The sequence below is a fragment of the Xenopus tropicalis genome, chromosome 1 (genome assembly GCF_000004195.4).
Source record: "Xenopus tropicalis strain Nigerian chromosome 1, UCB_Xtro_10.0, whole genome shotgun sequence".
Lineage (NCBI taxonomy): Eukaryota > Metazoa > Chordata > Amphibia > Anura > Pipidae > Xenopus > Xenopus tropicalis.
The window spans coordinates 145,413,637-145,433,484 of record NC_030677.2 but is presented as its reverse complement, the minus strand read 5'-3'; the positions used below and the strand labels follow the sequence as shown (position 1 = coordinate 145,433,484).

At 39.1% G+C, this 19,848-nt stretch overlaps 1 protein-coding gene across 2 annotated transcripts in view; it reads right to left on the bottom strand.

Moving 5' to 3' along the window:
• Window positions 1–9,866: 9,866 nt before the first annotated feature.
• The window catches only part of med13l (mediator complex subunit 13-like), an 81,119-nt gene continuing 71,137 nt past the window's right edge, over window positions 9,867–19,848 (bottom strand). For both annotated transcript variants that reach the window (XM_002939191.5, XM_004910624.4), the window contains exons 25-31: window positions 19,479–19,621; window positions 19,242–19,400; window positions 17,901–18,059; window positions 14,207–14,340; window positions 13,183–13,344; window positions 12,913–13,025; window positions 9,867–11,863 (exon numbers count right to left, since the gene is read on the bottom strand). In XM_002939191.5, the coding sequence (XP_002939237.3) occupies window positions 11,731–11,863; window positions 12,913–13,025; window positions 13,183–13,344; window positions 14,207–14,340; window positions 17,901–18,059; window positions 19,242–19,400; window positions 19,479–19,621 (1,003 nt within the window). In that variant the 3' untranslated portion in view covers window positions 9,867–11,730. The remainder of the gene's footprint in view (window positions 11,864–12,912; window positions 13,026–13,182; window positions 13,345–14,206; window positions 14,341–17,900; window positions 18,060–19,241; window positions 19,401–19,478; window positions 19,622–19,848) is intronic.

The window sequence follows — 19,848 nt, the reverse complement described above, 5'->3', positions numbered from 1 at the left end:
CATAATTCGAGTATTTTGTGATAAAATTCAAGTTATTGTTCAAAAACTCTAATGTCTGTTATTTATTAAGTGCAAAAAAAACCCTGAAAACTTGTAAACTCATGCAGAAGTCAATGGGAGTTGTCTTTAATTCGAGAATTTAGGATTCAAGGTATTTGAGTTTTTTCATTTGAACGAGTTTTCCATATTAATAAATAAGCAAGCATTTGAGGTTTTTTTTTTTTGTTTTTTTTTTTAAATGTGAGTTATTAGAATAAGAAAAAACCTCTCAAATTCACAAACTCGAAAATTGATAAATAAGCCCATAAAATGTTAGCTCTTTACATGGTGACATCTTTAGCCCTGCTCTCTGTAAAAGAGAAGATTGTCCTTACAATCTCTGTGAATACCATCTCTGAAGAGAATTCATAAGAGTTACTCTGTTTTCCTACCTACCCTTATACAGAATAGGGAGTGTCACGTTATTATGCTTCACATGGTATTTAAAGGGGAACTATACCCCCAGAATGAATACTTAACCAACAGATAGTTTATATTATGTTTAGTGACCTATTAAAGAATCTTGCTGGAATATATATATATACTGTATATATATATATATATATATATATATATATAAACGGTGAGTGTTTATTTCCAACGTTTCAGTCCCCACCTGGGAAAGTCCCAGGTGGGGACTGAAACGTTGGAAATAAACACTCACCGTTTGCATTACAAAAGCCCTGGTGACTTTTTTGTCCTTCTATGAAACTCCTAAGAGTGCTGACACTTTTCCTGTTTAAAGTTTTGTTTTGCTCTAGCACCAAGGTATAGTAACATTATATGGTGTGCTTCCCATTCTGGACTCTATATATATATATATATATATATATATATATATATATATATATGTAATTATTGTCCTTTTTCATTCTTTCCCTTGACCCACCATTTAGTGATGGATGGGCTGTGTGCTCCCTCAGAGATCACCTGACAGGAAATAATGCAGCTCTAACTGTAACAGGAAGTAGTGTGGGAGTAAAAGACAGAACTCTGTCCATTAATTGGCTGATATGATCTGACATGTATATGTGCCTTGGTTTGTTTGTTTCCAGTGTGAATCATACTATCCATAAGGACGGCCCTTAGTACTTAAAATGGCGATTTTCTATTTAGGATTACCCAATAGCACATATCACTAAAAGGTATATTTTTATGAAAATGGTTTATTTAGATGAAGCAGGGTTTTATATATGAGCTATTTTATGCAATACATTTTTATAGCATTGTTCAGGGGTATAGTTTTCCCTTAACTCCCATACAGGAACAAAATCATTTGTGGGAATCTCTGTCTAACTGTGTTACTCCCCCTACATCCAATAGTGGAAGACAGAAGGGGGCGGAAATACATTAGGATGTGCAAACTGCAAGTCACTAGCTGTTGTTGAACTACAAAATCCTAAGGGAATTCCCATGAAGTTCAACACCAGGAAAGTGGCAAGTAGTACACCCCAAAGATACAGATATCTAACAAGTGTTACACTGTATTATATGTACTTTTTGGGGGGGTTTTCCAGGAACAGAATGCAATTTTTTCCCATTTACTATTCTGACAGTGGCAACTGTCCTTTTTCAATTGGCTAATCCTTCTTTGCTTTGTACTTTAGAGGTGTTTTCTGATTTTTTCCACATTTTTTTCAATTTGTGCTTTTTTTTAAGCCTGTTTTAATAAATCACTTGGCATTCATGGTTTTAGAGAAAATGAATTTATTCATGGTTTCAATAACCTCTAAAAACCACTAATGTTGATAAATAGGCCTCACGTGATTGCATTCTGGGTCCCAGAGCAAACTACTTTTTTACCCTGCCTTGAGAAGGTACCACTCTGAGAGCTGTCAAGAAATGCTTCCTCCCTGGGACAATAGCCCACAGTGGGTCTCATTTGAGACTGTTGTGCAAAGAGGTCAGTCTTACTCCAGGTGCTCCGATAACTCAGCATTGTGTACTAATTCTAATCTTGTTCTGGTGCTCCGTATTAAAATAATATGCTTCTTAGGCTGATGCCACACTGAGCGTATGGCATATATTTTCGGCAAGCTGAAAATCACTTGCCGAAAATACCTCCATACTCTCCTACCTGTGCCTGCACCTGAATGAAATACGCTCGGGTGCAGACACATGTAGCTAATATCCGCTGCAGATATGCAGTCTCGCGTTTTTTGGCGGATATCGGCTACATGTGCCTGCATCTGAGCGTGTTTCATTCCTTCGGGTGCAGGCACAAGGTAGGGTAATGTCAAACCAGGCATAAAAAAAAGCTGAAAACGCTTGCTGAAAATATGCGCCATATGCTACTACCTGTGCCTGCACCGGAATGAATGAAATACACTTGGGGGTAGGCACATGTAGCCGAAATAGGCATTAAAACTGTTTTTATGCGGATATCGGCTACATGTGCCTGCGCCGGAGCGTATTCCATCCATTCTGGTGCAGGCACAGGTAGGGGCATATGGTGCGTATGGCGCATATTTTCGGCAAGCATTTTTCAGCTTGCCAAAAATATACGCTATGCGCTCAGTTTGGCATCAGCCTAAGTGTACAGTAGCGGGGCGTATTCTCTGCAAGCTTTTTCGGCTTGCCGAGAATATGCCCGTGAGGCATCAGCCTTAGTTTTCCAAAATAAATTGACAGTTGCCTTTTTACCATAAGGCAATGTAATGAACAGCTGTAGGAAAAAAAGGTAAAGTCACATGCAATGCAGTTTAGCAAAATGACCGTTTATGATCCAAACTTGCAGAGGTTTGTAAAATCTGGGCAGCAACTAACTTGTGTATGAAAAATGGCTCAGGTGCAGGGAGGTGAATGGGGGAGGGGAAGGGGATTTGCTAAACAATTTTGCATCAGGTGGAAGATCGACTTGGATCGTCCCTGACTGTAGAATAGAGCAAGGGCAGCTGTGGACAGTTTATAATAAGTCTTTCTGAGACTGGAATCAGGCTGGCTCTTCAATAAACATCCAAACTGGAAAACAAGAGTTCTGCATTGAGGCTTTTGAGTAGATTGATTGAAGAGGAAAGTAGTGACAGCATAAAATAAGGGTGGAGAGGTTGGAACAATCAAGTGGTTTGCGTCTCTAAAGCTCCTGAGAGAGGAGTTTTGTGTATTTAGCCACCTGAGCCACCCCAGATAGCTCTTTTCTTGCTTAGAGCTGGAGAGGAGGATGGGAGAGAGCAACACACCTGCTGCTCTCAGGCACTCAGGGCACAATTGCATCACTCACAAGGACACTATTTGTCATAAATCTGCAAGGGGGGCCAAAAAGGCTATTAACAGGTGAAGGATGGAGCTCCCATGGCGCACTTTCTGCTTAGCAGGGCCACTGCAGGCTGAACATGTCCGTACATTTAGGGGCCATCAGATAGAGTATTGCTGAGAGGTATCTGTGGTTATAACCTTCACACAAGCAGTTCTTGGGTTAAGTTTCCCCATTTATATTCACATTGGTCTCCTCTTTGCCACAGTAAACTGACAATTATAATAACATAGGAGCTATTTTACTGTATATTCAGTTAAACTTAACCTAAATATACATATAAGGCAGCTACAGTATAAAAAAATCTCCTGGGCTAACTTAGTGCCTTTTATTACATAACCCTATCAGAGCATGGAAGAATTATCCTGGGCTACAATATCAGCACCATTGAGTTTGGGTATTGTCATGCTTATTAATTACACACACTTCTGCTGAATAGCTAATTTTTCGTCTCAATTGCTTCCTCCTCATTGGTCCAGCATACATCCCATATGTGTTGCCCCTTGTTTATGCCCTACCATTTCTATGCAGTCTGCATCTTTTGCTTTCCTCTGTTTTGATAGATACTTCACAGACAGCTTATTATATTATCAGGTTTGCTAACCACTTTATGAGTTCTGTTTCTATAGTAACAATTAGTAAAGGGGAACAACTGGGAGAATTTTATTTAGGCTTTATCTAATGAACATAAGAAACTTTCTAAATATACTCAATTAAAACTGCTTTGCCATTTCTGAATTAATCAGAATTAATTATTTACTGTAACTGTGATCACTGTAATTTTGAATTTTACATGCAGTATATTTTTGACTGTTACCTATGCAGTTTATTAGGGTTTACTAAAGTCTGGCACATAGTATGATATATTTCAATATAAAATTTATATACTTTGTAGCGAATACAGTATTAATTAACTGGCTGAATACATTTGCACTTCTAATAATTAGTTATATAATTAGTTATAGGAAATTTGAACAACCTTTCGCAAATAAATGCCTTACAGGAGAACTAAACCCTAAAAATAAATCTGACTAGAAATGCCCCATTTTATATAGTGAACTTATCAAACCCCCCTAAAGTTTCAACATCTCTATAGCAGTAATGATACAGGCCTTCACAGTTGTCACAGGAGATCCCCATCTTGGATTTTGTCAAAAGTGTCATTGACACTGTACATGCTCAGTGAGAGACTAAGCTTAGAGGTCGTCACAAATTATCAATCAGAAAATTACATTCATCTGTCATATAAGCTGACAATACAGGGCTGATTGTTAAATGAGAATCTGAATTAATTACTAATCATCCTTGTATTGTGACATTTATATTCTATATATACAGTATATTGTGTGTCGGTCCCTAAGCTCAGGTAACTGACAGCAGCACTGAGCATGTGCAGGGCTGCTTAGTGTTCACTATGCTAGTGTTTCTATTGATTTTGATTTCTCAAAGCCTGCTTACAGATCAGCTTTTCCCGCAGACCTCCGATTCTAGTATTGTCCGATCCCCTGAACATAATTCTGAGCTCCTCAGTCTCTGGAAGGGAGAGACAAGCGCTAGCATAGTGCACATTGCCAGCCACCTGTTTGAAAGTGCTAACACAAGATACACTTGGCAGCTGTGCTGGGCCACAGAGCTAACACATGCACGCTGCACTTCCAATATGTTGTCAGTGTGGAATAGTGAATTATTTGTGTTCTTCCACTAGAACCTTGCTATCTGTTTCTGAGAGGAATAAAATGTCTCCAGTTTCCAGATAATATATTACAGAAATTCCATAATTCTGTATACATTTTATGGCAACACTTCTGTACAAGACCAATTCTAATGTGTATAATGCACCAGTCCTCATCACACAGGGTTAACTGGGCCCACTGCCTCCTGTGTTAGTATCACTGAGCCCCAGGGGTGAGGGCACACGCTTGTTTACACAAAAGTAATTCCTGGATTATTACAAACCTGAGCAATAATCAGTCAGTTCCCTTGTTAACAAGGCGGGTGAGTTAATGACCCATTTCATTGCTAACAACTTTTTCAAACACGTTCCTTGTGTCCAACAGCACTTTAAAGTAGCCTGAAGCACTGGCCAATAACACATTTCATTACACAGAGGGTAAATGCTTTGTACATGGGAGGAGGAGGAGGAGGAGGAGAGGATCTGCACCTGCTCATGTATGGCCATTAAAAGTTGGGGACAATACATGCTTAAGGCTGATATTTCTGCTGCGGAGGGATTCTGTGTTGTACAGTTTTGATCAGCGGCAAACCATATCATAATGGATCTTTTATCCACAATACATGATTAAAGCAGGTACCAGGCTGGGCCAATTGAGGCAGCATTTGGATTAAAGGCTCATGCAAATATCCTGGGTTTGTTACATTCCAACATTCACTGCATCAGAGACAAAGAGTATACTTACTATTAGAGTAGACAAGGAAGGCGTACACAGCACAGATACAGCAGCTGCCATCTGACTCACATCAGGCCAACAAGACTAGTTATCAAACTGCTCAACCCTTGGGTTGAACTGACACATGCACCTTCCTTTTCTGATGCCTCGGGCATGCCACAGAAGCACACATACACTGGCAGACACAAGGCATACAATTAGCCCAAACCCCCCAACCATTATCCACAGTTCATAAATATATATGAAGACTTTTTTGGAGGTAGACATTTGCCATTGGTTTTCATTTTTCATTATGTGTGGCTTTTGAATGATTTATATTTCAATTTGGAATTTTAGCAGCTATCTGGTTGCTAAGGTCCAAATTACCTTAGCAACTATGCAGCAGTGTGAGCAAGACACTAGGATATGAATAGGAGAGGCCTGAATAGATCAGTAATAAAACATAACAATAACAATCCCTGTAGCTTCAGGGAATTGATTTATGGCTGCTGTAGCCAGTGACCCCCATTTGAAATCTGTTAAGATTATAAAAAAGAAGGCAAATAACTGAAAACCTACTATATTAGCACAACCAAAGAAGCTGCTATAGTGTTGTGTGGGAACCATTTAAAGCCTATACACAAAGTCCTTCCCTACATGCACAATGTACACCAAATCCATCATTTTAGCATTTGGACTGACACCAAAATTGAATCCCTCATTTACAAATCAAATTATATTAAATGTGGCCACAATATTCTCCTTCTCCATTGTACAGGGCTTTAAACTCACTCATACAGGATTTTGATTTAGCCAAACATTTCAACTGTCCATTAACAAACCAGTAATATGGTACGAACATGTATGGTTTACCCCTGCTCTCACTTGATATTAATGTACTATGGACATTGGCCATTTTAGGCTGCTTTGCAAATTTCATGTATTAATATCTATTGTTTTTTAGCAAAAGTAAATAGCACTAAATTAAAAGAGATGATAGAGGTACATGATAATGCTCATATCCATCCAAGCAAGCAAGGTGTGTCCTGGCACAAAACTTCAGCCTACAAATATTTTCCCAGTGGCATTGGCTGCTCCTCTCACCAGTATCCCCTGTTGTGCCCCTAAAGCTGCCCTCCCCCAGCTCTGATGGTCTCTGTGCCACAGTTCTTTAGTTACAGAAATGGGATCTTGAGATCAAGCCCTTTAGGATATTGTAATATTCTACCAGAAATAAACAGACAATTCCCTTTAGAAGAAGTGGAGAAAAATGAATTTGTTTAATGTTAAAATGTGTCATGATTTTGCTCTGCCTCCTCTTTACCCTGTGCAGCACAGGGCACAAACAGGTATTAAGAGACATCTTATGCTTTTCAAATTGCCAGCAAGAAACACCAGAAGAATAACCAAACTCTGTGTTATTACATTGATTCCATTTATATTAACTTTTCAATGGAGCTTCTCTTTTCACAGATGAGACAGAGATATGAAAATGGAGTGACACTGCCCTCTGGTGGTATGTTTCCAGGTTTCCCTTAGGGCTCTCCTATAGTATAAAAAAGTAAAGCTGCTATTAAACTTCCTCATGTTGGATGTTTCACGCTGAACCATTTCCAGGAGGATATAGAATAGGGCGGGGGGATGAGTATAAAGCATTACTTAAATCAGAGATGTTCATGCTGTGGCATCAGCAACCTTACAGCTGTCTCACCTTCAGACCTCCAACTATATTTAAATTATTCTATAATGTAGTTCTTATGAAGCTGGTTGGTAAATTGTTTGCCCTGTGCTGTGTACAGGGGTAAAGCCAGGACTACCAATCTGTGGCTTCTGGCAAATGCATCACTATTTATTGGGCTTGGCTCCCTCTACCAATAATTTAATGGGGTGATATAATGTTAATAGTGGCATTAGCTTCTGATTCATTTGGCACATCAGTTACAGCTATTGACAGACTGGTGGTACATCTGGGATTCTCTGGCATCTATGAGTGCACTTGCACTCTATGTAGACCCGAGGGTCCCACAAGTTGCTAGCAGCATGTATGCACTCAAGTACCAATTGTGAAGCTTAATTTTGCATCCAAACTGTGCTTGGCACTTTGTAAATCACCCCTCATGAATTTTTTTTCCCTACATTACAAAATGACCCATTCCATCATTGTTCCACTCTGTGCCACAAGCAAGAGGTCCCATGAGCTGCCAATATGCTTTATTTAGAGAATGCCATGTATGGCGGTATAAACATGGGCACTTGCACCTGACTCAAACACGTTATGCATTTTATTACTGTTAAAATTTTATTTTCATACAGATCATCAGCCATGAGGATGTTGCCACAACATTTTCTCTTCAGGTCTTGAGCAGGTCTGTGAGCTGCTGTTATGGATGAAAAACAATGCAGCTCAGATGTTGAGCTGAGCGGGTTTTTCCTGTACTGATGGCCCTAACAGTACCTTCTTCATTTTGGTGCCACAGTAGGGGGCCTTACATATCATAATCAGGCCCTGTGGATAGCTGCTGCTCTAGCTTTAATCTGCAGTATTACTATCCTCCATTTATATAGAGCAAACATCATGCATCACTTTACCAAGACTGTGCGCTTACAGTCTGATCCCCCTATTACTTACACACATCACACACTAAAGTCAGTCTAACCAGAGCAAATTAATCTGCGTGTATGTTTTTGAAATGTGGGTTATGTGGGGGGGGGGGGGGGCGTACTGTACCTATATGACAAGTAGGTGTTGCACAGTATGCACTATAAAACTATAGTATGACTATAAAACAAGAAATGTGACACTATTTAAACTTACACACCAGCTCCAGACTCATTAAAATGAATCCAAGTTTATTCTGGTAGTTAGGATTTATTTAAAGGAGATGGAATGGTAGAATCACACCAGTGATTGTAATTGCTTACCTGATACCCCAGGCTTGTGCTCCTGTTAGGAGGCTGGGGGTGATCCTCTTCCTTCAATCTTCTTTCTTCACAATCCTGGGGTCGGTGCATACGCAGTAGAGTGAACAAAAATGTTTTTTTGTTACAGTGTAGCTTTTTACTCTACTGCACATGCACAAGCAACAAGAAGGGAGAGAATTGCTTGCTCGCAGGTACCCCAGGCCGTTTTCTGCTAACAGGAGCACTCTCCCAGGGTATCATAACTGATTTGAATCACTGGAGGGGTTCCTAACATTTTGGCACCCCTGGTGATTATGACTTTTGTCCTCCTTAAAGCTTACCCTTCTCCCTCCATCCTCCTTGTCAGTTGGGGAATTGGGCTGTACAGAATTGGCCTTTTATGGCTGGTTTTGGTGGAGCAGTTTGACCGATTTTAACCATATCTGTTTGTGCATATATGCCGGGGGGAGTTCCGATCTCCTCCAGTCTAAACTAAAGCCTGAACCTTCCCAGTAGGTGCATATTGCATAGGCAGATGAGTTAGAGGGGCCATTCAGAAAAGAATGGAACAATGATTATTTGGCCACCCCCTGCAAGTAAACTGGTCAGATAACCAAAAGGTTAATTATGGCATCATTAAGAAGCGAGGCTTTCTCTCTCCCGTTCCCACAGTATTTATGCAGGGCTGAAATGCATATTGACATGTTGTTTAAATATCAAGAGAATGGAGCTTAAAGTGAAGCTCTCCTTGGCACGCCTGAAGAATGAGTATTAGCAGTGCATGCACTAAAATGTGCTTATGCAAATAAAAGCTGGCAATACCATTCCTCACTGCGTGGCTATTACGAATCCATTCTTTTCTTTAGTAATAAGTCAGTGCCTCATACTTGCCGTTTCCTAGACCGGCATAAACCCATGTTAGTGACACAACAAATGTATTCCAATTGCTTCATGGACTCATTTTTCTCTAATAATAAAACAGTACCTTGTACTTGATCCCATTTAAGATATAATTAATCCTTACTGGAGGCAAAACAATCCTATTAAAGTTTAGTTAATGTTTAAATTATATGTAGATCCAAATTATGGGAAGACCCATTATCCAGAAAACCCCAGATCCCAAACATTCTGGATAACAGGTCCCATACCTGTATCCCCGAGAATCCCTGGAAACCCCTTATCCACCAAGTCTCCTGTCTCTTGTATTCCGGACACCGGCTCTCATAACTTCTGCGCTGCCCAATTCATTGCAATTTCTTTTTTCACAAATAAATCTCAGAATCAGGTATCAATAAATCAATAATTTATTCATCTAAAAAAGTGTGTAAAAGTATAGACCTTTTTTGTTTACAAGGTATATATGAAGCACATTTATATTGAAGAACTAATTTCTTTAACTCTTTAACGTCATGTTTTTTCTTTTTCATTTTTTTTATCAAATCTTATTTTTGTGAGGTACCAGAGGCAGGATTAAAATTTCTTCTGAAATTCCAAAAGCTTTTTTTTCCCGTTTTGTTTTTTTGTTTCATTACGTTCATATTTCTGCTGGGTAGAATTTCCCCCATCTTTTCAAATTGTATGCCTATTTATAGATATCTGTAAATGTGTGTATATATATTTATATATATTTATATATTATATATAAAATGAGGAAAAAAAACAGCCAGTAAATACTTTGTAAAAAAAGGAAAGAAAAAAAAATTTTTAGGTTCATCGAGAAATGTACAAGTTTTACATTTGCTTAAAAAAAACTGATATTATGTACAAATACCTTATTTTCCCACATATCAGACTTTTTGTGTAAGAGTCCCCCTGCAATAAGCAGGGTGCTAAAGTACACGGGATTTATTTGGAATTGACAGATGTGCCAGATCCAAGAAAAGTATAAATATGCAGAGGTGGAACAGATGCTGCTTCTCTCAATCTGCCACTGAAGGGTAAATAAACCACATAATGCAGAATTAGACAAATCAGATTCATATGAATAAATATCTGCCCATGTTGGAAGCAGTGGCGTATAAAGGAAAATACTAGATAGTTTTGTTGCCATACTGGCCCAGTTGCTGTGTGGGGGCCATCAATACTGCACACTGGCTAACCGGCTAATGACTGCATTAAGTGCATCACAATGGAGGGATTGCTACTGAATCTGAAATGGTTTGGTACTTCCCCTCAAAGACACAACAAAGAATTTGGTCTTGGGGATATAGCTGCCATTATATTGCTACAGTCTCAGCCTGTGAATGTACAGTCAGGCTAGGATCACAGTGCCAAAATCTGTACAATGGCAGCAGGTGGTGCTCACTTGCACCCCATAAAGCAATTACATAATAACATCATGGGCCAGAAAGGAATATATGAAAGATTTGGAATAGTTTCTATGCTTAAATACTTTTGATTGGTTAGTCTAAGTGCAACTGCTAGTCTTATGCTGTCAATAAGGACCAACTGGCAATAAAGAATTTACAAAGGAGTGGATGAAATAATTCCCAAGGGTGCAGGGTCACTCACTGTCACTATACTGATAGGTTTTTGCTGCAGATTCTGTACTAAGATGGGCTGTTTAACACACATAGGTATTAAACTGCAAGAGTGCATTTACCCAGAGCAAACAATCAGGTCTATTCTTTCATTTTGTTTTGGGTTTTTTTTAATTGCAGTAGTCTTATCTAAACTAATTGGTGATTCGCAACTTCTGACAACAGCACTAGTGCTATTTAGCACCTATGTTAGTAAATCAGCCCCAGAGTGTTATATCATCCAGTGAGCCACTCCTGCAGCACTAAAGCACACCTAGGGAGAATACTGCTGGACATCCTCATCTTTGCAATACAAAAGTTTATTTCAAGCTTGCTTTATGAACTGTTGCTCGTGGTTTGCCAGCACTATATGTGGCCTGTCATTGCCTCCTTCACACACTTGGCAGAGCAATATCACTTTCTTGCCAATCCGCTGATCACTGTAAAGTCAGTGCTTAGTGTATTGCACAGAGCAAATGTAATTTGATCCATTGTGCATGGTTCCTTATGGGCAAATAGAAAACTGTAGTGCACACTACTGGGGTTGCAATGTGGTAAACTAAGCAAGAACGGCTGAACTTGATGATCACAAGTCTTTGAGATGTTGCTGATCAAGGCAGGGAGATAGTATTCAAAGAAAGTCCATCACCATGTTGTACATCTGTGTGAGCACCGTGAAGTGAACTGGTAGGCAGGAGGTCCGGTCCTGAGTGGCTGGGTTACAAGTCAACCATGAGAGAGCATTGTACTGTTCCAAGACAAACCTAGAAAACCAAGTACATTAAATCAGAATTTAATTTACACAAGGTGGTTGCAGTAATATACAGAGACACTGGTGCAGCAAATCATATTAGTACAAGAAATAGGGACCCCTGGGCCAAAACTGGGCCATACCCTTAAACAGATCACTGCTCAGATACAATAAACTTCACAAAATCTCCCTCAATATTTTATCACATTTATTGAATACAAAATGTTAAAATCAAATCCTAACCCTTAAAAACAAAAGAGACAGGAAAACTTTATTGTTGCAAAAACATGCACAATATATCACATACTAGCCACAAAGAGATGAAAGAAATAATTAAATGGCTGCCCTCAAGCCAACTGGGAGTTATATGAAGTGTATATAAATAATTATGAAGCAAACACTATTGGCTAGTCCCATATTTACAATACGGTGTTGTGCAAATCCCTCAACAATAGTGTTAATTGTGTTGCTTCACATTAGGCCTATTCCACATGGGACCAACACATTGGCTCTGGGTGCAGGCACAAGGAAAGGCTAATGCCAACAGAGGGACTTTAATCCACAGGCTGAGAGATACAGCCCCATGTGGCATTAACCTTATCCATGCATCTGAGTTTAGTACATAGATCAGAAAAAGCACTGGCGGTTTTACTTGCGTGAGCCAAGAGCCAACTAGCCAAGATTTACCAAACACTTAGCATTTTAGTGTAATATATTGCACACCACAGATTTCACGCCACTTTTGGGCTCTCTGTTCTCACAGCACTGCAGCAAGCACTCTAAACTTCTAAATCTCAGCCTCCCTCCCACCATGTGAACTTCCTTCTTTACAGTTACTATCTGAGTCCCCCACTAAACATCTGGATGGTTATATATCAGGCAACAAATTCCAGTGATCCAGTGTTGTGTGCCCAAAAGAGGGTAAAAAGGGGGACACCTTTCATAATCCTACTTTCTTGCAAACCTTAATCAGAATGTAGGGGGGGAACCGCTTGCCTGCGACATGAGATGCTAATTCTCCCCAACTTACTACTACACAGTATTTGTATCAGAAAGCATTACCTTAATACATCGGATGTGGTCTTAGAGTCCAGAGGGTGAGGAACACGCTGAGAAGTACGTGCAGGAACAAGATCATCATTGTGAGATACAGATATGTGGTGGTGCAAGGAGGCCTGTGGGAAATATTTAGAGCATGAGAAATATTACTCCAGTACTGTAGATTCAGGGGAAAGGATATCAGGAATTTGGAAATAGAGGATGGGACAATGGCAAAGAAAAACACATCATATTTATTGTTTCATGATTTTAAGTATAAAGATGTCAATTTACCTTTAGAAAAAGAGGACACTGATTTTGTGCATGTGGACATGAAGACCAGAACCACTCAGGCAGGTTCTCTGCTTTGGCTGTGGACACATAGTACCCTAGTGCAAGTGGTTGCTGCTTTAGTTCTTCTGGTGTCTCTCGGGAAAGAAGCCTCTCTACCTGACTCTGATATAAAGAACAACACAATGAGTAAACTGGTTCTGGCAAGCAATGTTGAGCCTTAATTAGACAAAATCAATCACATTGTTTAGGAAGTCAGCAGGGTAGCTTATGAAGCGGCTACTGGAAATTATGAGAGGGGGGAATAAACTTTAAAAATACAATAAAACAGAAAGAAATGGGAAAGTACTTTTTGACATTTGTCAAGTTGACCTGCCTTTTTCATTACATTTTTTAATAATGACAGTTATTTGTAAATGCAGTTGCTACCGAAAGCAGTATTTGTTTGCTATTCTCTCCACTGCTGATTCTGTACCACTGAAAAAATGTAGCAGCTCTCAATTTTCCTCCAATCAAGACTCCAATTCCCACAATGCAGGGCTAGAACTATGTATAGGCAAAAGAGGCAGGTGCCTATGGCACAACAGAAGGTATGTGTGTGTGTCTGTGTGGCAGGGGGCTCTAAGCAGGTACCTCATATCTGCCTGCCTACACTTAGTTCAGCTTTCTATGATTTTATCTCCCTGGGCCAGGTGAGAGGGCAAGGACTTGCTTAGGGTTCCCCCAATGATTTAACCCACAATGCCATAATGGCATGTATGCTTCTGCAGTTCTAGTTCAGAGATCTGCTAATTACAGAGCACACAACAGAATGTGATCTGTGTAAAAGGAAATGAATACCTAAAGCTCAGATTTTATTTCAAGAACATTAATTAAAACAACAAGGGCCAAGCCATTTACACACAACATTTTCCTATGCAGAACCCCCCCCCCCCCCCGCCTTTATTTTTGTATTTCAAAAAATGTTAGAGATACATTTATGGAGCTTTATTCCAAAAAGTTTGAATATGCCAGTGCCCCTACTTACGCGGCTATGCTGAAAATGGGGTCCTGCTCCGGTGGGAGAGCCTGGTGAAGAATTTGGAGGTGAATGCAGATTTCCTGTGATTAATATTCCTATGTCATTATCCATATCATCCAGAAAGGGTAGGTCTAACATATCTGAAAAAGAGACACTGAAATTTAACGGGGGCCCAAAATTACAAGACCACATGAAATGTTTTTTGTCTGCATTAAACACAAATATAAAATAAAAACAAGCCCATTTCTTTATTATTAGTCCTGTCACTGGCCAAAGTGCATCCCTGTGGGACCTTGGATCTAAAGGGCCAGCAACCACTGTCCTAATATAACGGGGCAAGGGAAACTCTAGGGGGCACATTTACTAATCCACGAATCCGAATCACGAATGGGAAAAAATCGTATTGGAAACGAAAATTTCGGAAGATCACAAATATCACGAAAATGACGTATTGGCGATCCGAAAGTTACGAAATTTTCGTACCGAACAATTGTAAACAGCGGTAAAACCTTTCCGATTTTGTTTGTGCAAACGTCCGAAAAAGTCGTGCGCTGTACGAAAAAGTCGTGCGGACGCCCGAAAAAAATGGTGAAAATACGCTCGGAGCGTTCGTGCTTTTGTAAATGTGCCCCTAGGTGTAGATTTCTATGATTTAAAGACACAGGTATCTTCAGCTCAAGAACCGATTGGATTATGCTGCTGCTACAATACTAAGTAGACAGTGCTGTCTTTTAAGTTCCTTGTGTTATGCACATTAGGAGGCCTATTTCTTATGCTGTGTAAAACAAATTCCACGAAAATAAATAAAAATTTAATGTAAATTAAATGGTGAATTTCGCTGTCTGAACGTCAGATTTTATGTGAGTTCTGGTGGAAGAAAAAAACGTAGAAAAAACTATACAGTTTTTTACGTGGCAAAGACTGCCAATGTGTGTTGAATTTTGTCGCCAGTGGGGCATAAGTAAGAATTTTCCCCATAACAAACACCTCCTCAGATATTTACTAAAAATCATAACTATGCTGCTACAAGTGAAATGTGGTACATTTTCTTGGCGTAAATTTTCTGTAAAAATTCACCAGTATGTTTTCCCTATACATACATAACCCATATAACATTTTCACCACAAATAAGTGACTTATATGTGAATTTAATTTACAAAAACTATACAATATAACTTTCACCCTTTGGGAAATATGCGCCATAGTTAATACTATAGTGACAGGTGTGTATGTATCGCAGGTATCTTGCCAACATTACTGCACCCTGTGGCTACGGTGTTGGTTTTGCAGGATACATTGTAGTACAAAGCTGTATCTGAACTGTGATTTGCTCTGTCGTCCAAAAACCAGTGGTTAATGGCCTCGGCAGACTTAATTACATACCCTAATTATGGGAACAACTTGTAGCAATAATGACTAAGGGCAGGAAGGCCATTAGCAGCATAGGCAGCATATGAAGCGGTTAGCAAAGTTTAATTGTTCATTTTCTTAACTACACTGCAGGGTTTATGTAAAGAGCAAGACTTCAAATAACTTCATTTAGTGGTTCTGCTTAATAGTGAGAAAATAAGCCCACATCAATTATGTTACAGGAGGGGAGAGCTGGAGGCAGCAATGCTACCGGCAAAGGGAATATTTTCAACTTTATTTTAGGAGCCTGTGACCTTGGACTAAGTCCATAATTCAGGCTTTAAAGACTGCAAAGATGCAAATATTTTACAGGCTCATTTACAATCAATAATGGAGGAAATTACTTGATTTTTCTTAATTTTCTTTATGCCGACCTGCACCTTGCACTTCAAATTGCAAGCTTTCTTTTGACCATATCTCTTATGCTCCCACACTTTACAGAAGATTGTAAATTGATCGCTATTATTTATGGGTTTTTATTATTTCACTGTTCTATCTCTCACTGTTTCTATTTCATACATTTTGACTTCTAAGGTAATTAAAGAATTTTCAAAGTAGCGTAAGTAGTAGCCAATACAAACCCTCTACCTAAGACCTGATTAACATATGAACAAATATGTAATAAAAACATCTAACTAGCTGTCAGGCAGGCTTCACTTAGACAAAAGGATGACATTGATGGACACAAACCAATGCGACAATGTATAAATCTTTAAAATGCAAGCTATGGTATTTTCAGAGTAATAAAGGTGACAAAGCCGAGGTTTTGCCAAGGGCCCAGGAGAGCTCTCACACTACAGCTGTTCTTTTATTTTCACTCGTACAGCAGGCTGCTTCTGCACAAAGCATAGCATTTACATATCCAACAAGGCTATCACTATACAACATCTCTGGGAGAAGAATGCATCCAAAAAACTGTGGAAATCCTTCAAACAAATCCAGTTCTGCTCTCACGCAAACACATTATTCTGTTCATTAGCTTTGATATTCTGAAAGCAAGTCTTTTTTACAATCTTGTCTCGGAATACTGAAAACAACGGATCAGAACACACTCTTGAGGGACCCAGATACAAACTAGGCATCACATTATTAAACATCATTGGGCTGTATTTGTCAGTCCTGACCCACAGGTTAAAATGGCAAAGTATAGGAAAACTCTAAATAGCTTAAATACTACATAAGACCTTTGCTTGCCTACTCAACAGCGGTTTAGTTATGTAAACTAGTAGTTTTCTATGTTATACTGTGCATCTACTTTCTTTCTAAAGGGTTTTTTTTTTTGGTTTTCATAGACATTGGTATAGAGAAATAGTAGACCATGTTATAGCAGGCTTGTAAAAGAAAAGATTCTGTTCTGTTCAGGAAGTATAGAACCAATGATTATCCTATTCCCGTTGTATATAATTATATGAGTAGCACGGGCAGCTGTAAAAACAAAGAGGTAAAATCCCTAGATTTTACCTCTTTGTTTTGACAACTGCCTGTACAACTCACAGGGATGCACAGAATCCACTATTTTAGGATCCAGTTGAACCCTGCCGAACTGAATATAAACCCTAATTTGCTTAAGCAAATTGAACACTGAAATGGAAAATTGTTAAATGGATTCTGTCATGATTTTTATGGTGTACTTCTTATTTCTAAATTACACTGTTTACACAGCAAATAATTCACTCTACCATTTAAAATGTTATTCTTCAAACAACAAATGTATTTTTTGGTTGTAATATTGGTGTGTAAGCAGCCACCTCAGTGCATTGTGCCTGAGTCTGAGCTTTCAGAAAGAGCCAGAGCTACACATTAGAACTGCTTTCAGATAACCTATTGTTTCTCTTACTCCCATGTAACTGGAGGAGTCATGAGCCAGACTTGGATTTTTTACCATTGAGTGTTATTCTGATATCTACCACTTTTAGCAATACAGATGTCAGGATGCTGCTATCCTGCTACCTTCCCATTGTTCTGCTGAATGGCTGCTGAGGGGGAAAGGGAGGGGCTGATATCACTCCAACTTGCAGCACAGCAGTAAAGTGTGACTGAAGTTTATCAGAGCACAGGTCACATGACTGTGGCACCCTAGGAAATGAAGATTATGGCTATATCATATGAAAAAACTTGTTTTCCCATGACAGTATTCATTTAAAACTATATTATCTGCTCCTATTACATTAAATCAAGTTTGCCTCATAAACTACTGTGTTCCTAGGTGATCTAGGAAATGTAGAATGAATCTAGAAAGTCAGATTCCCTGTTGGTTTCTGTAGTACTATTTAGTGTGATGTGCACTTACCATCTTCATTGTGATAGTTAGCTGGAGAAACCTGGATAGTGGCGGAAGTGGGGAACACTAAGATATGGGTGCAAGAGGCATCCTGTGGAGTGCTCAGCTGAGATGTCTGTAGATTCAAAGCTGTGCTGCGGCCAAACACTGAACCCATAGTGACAGCATCTGTGAGAAAAGCATGCACGCTTCAGAGAACAAATCATATGTGATACAATGTAGTTACACTGGCGAGTGGTTTTTAAAGGTCCAGTAACACCAGAAAATGAAAACACCTAAAATGCATTTACACAGGAATTCTGTACCATTATTATTTTTTTTATTATCAAAATACCTATGATTTGTGACAGGATTTTGGGGGTCATAAATACAAAAAACAATGTTGTTGTAGTCTTTCTGTTCACTGAGACAGACACTAACACATTTAGAGCATACATCTTCAGCCCTGAAATTGAACCTTATTGTAATCCAGAGATGAGAGATGCCAGGCAAATGTAGCAACTTGCACTCTATTCCTGACATCACACATGGGGTACAGTCACTGCAATCAGTGATATTAGTCTGAAAAACAGAAGCCAAGATGCTTCCTAATCTACTGAAGGTACTCATTAAGGTTAAATAGCTTGGACTTTCACTTCCCGGTGAGACAGGAACAGCATTGCCATGCCTGAACACACTCTAAGACAAACAAAGTCATATTATTACATTCATGAATACTTTAGTAGAACTGCATCATTCTGCATCATTCTGCATCATAGGCACCTGCAAGAATTTCCCTCTGGCTCAACAAGATAGGCAGGACATTTTGACATTTTTGTTTTGAAATGAAATGTCAAATCTCAGTGTAATAACTGTTTAATGCTGGGTGCCATACTGTGTTGAGTCACATAAAAACTAATAATGACATTACCAACAGACTGAAATACACAAAGAAAGACAGTGGTCAGCAAGTTCATAATGAACATGTTTATGGGTCAATTATAATTAAACTAGGATGGCATGCAATGCAGCTTGGACAGACAGAGGGCCATGCAAATCCCTTGGACAGCCACTCCTACCCAAAAAACATCAAAGCCTACAATGCACTGCTCAGGATGTGTAAAAATATTAGCAAGTCTGTTACCCATTCTAAAATTGCTGTTTCCTGCAAGAAGGAACTTAACTCAATGTCCCCTAAAAGGACACATGTCAGTGCTGATGTGTTGTTATAGCAAATAATCATAGGTAATATCATGGTATTCACAGTAAATCACAGTAAAGATCAATCTCTGAATAGCAATGCAAAACTACCATTTTCCCTTCATCCAAAGGGCAGATGTTTTAGGTGAATACAGAAAAGATAAGTCTCACCAGGCATGACAGTGAAAGATCCCTGGGGTTCCATTGCTACGAGACAGGCACTAAGTATAGACGGAGAATCAGCTGCTGAGATTCCACACATTTTGCATGTTTCTTTTAACTGACGACTGATGGTCTGTAGAGAGCACTCTCCAAGCAGAATACTCCAATCTGCAAAGGGAACAGAATAGTCTTAGGCAATCAGTCACTGGTTGCTGATATAACAGCTCACTAATTTTACCTATATACCTTTCAGCTCGCCATGGCCTAGTCGTCCAAGACGGCCAATCACCACTCTCCAGGGTAATGATGTTGTCTGTATAATTTCCACACACCATTCCCATAGTTTCTGCAGCCCTATCTTTCTTGCTGAAACTTTGCTCCTCCGAAACCTGAGAAGTGATTACAATTATTTTACTGATCAAAATATTCACATAGACTTACTGCAAGACTAGCTTGACAAGAACTATATAATACAGTCTCTAGTCTTTTTCACATTAGCACTTCACTTTTCAGTTATCAACACACCAAAAAAATATAAAGTGTGATAATAGAGTTTCTAAAAAAAAAAAAAAAAAAAAACTCTAACAGAAGACAATTCTTTATGTCCATTCTACCA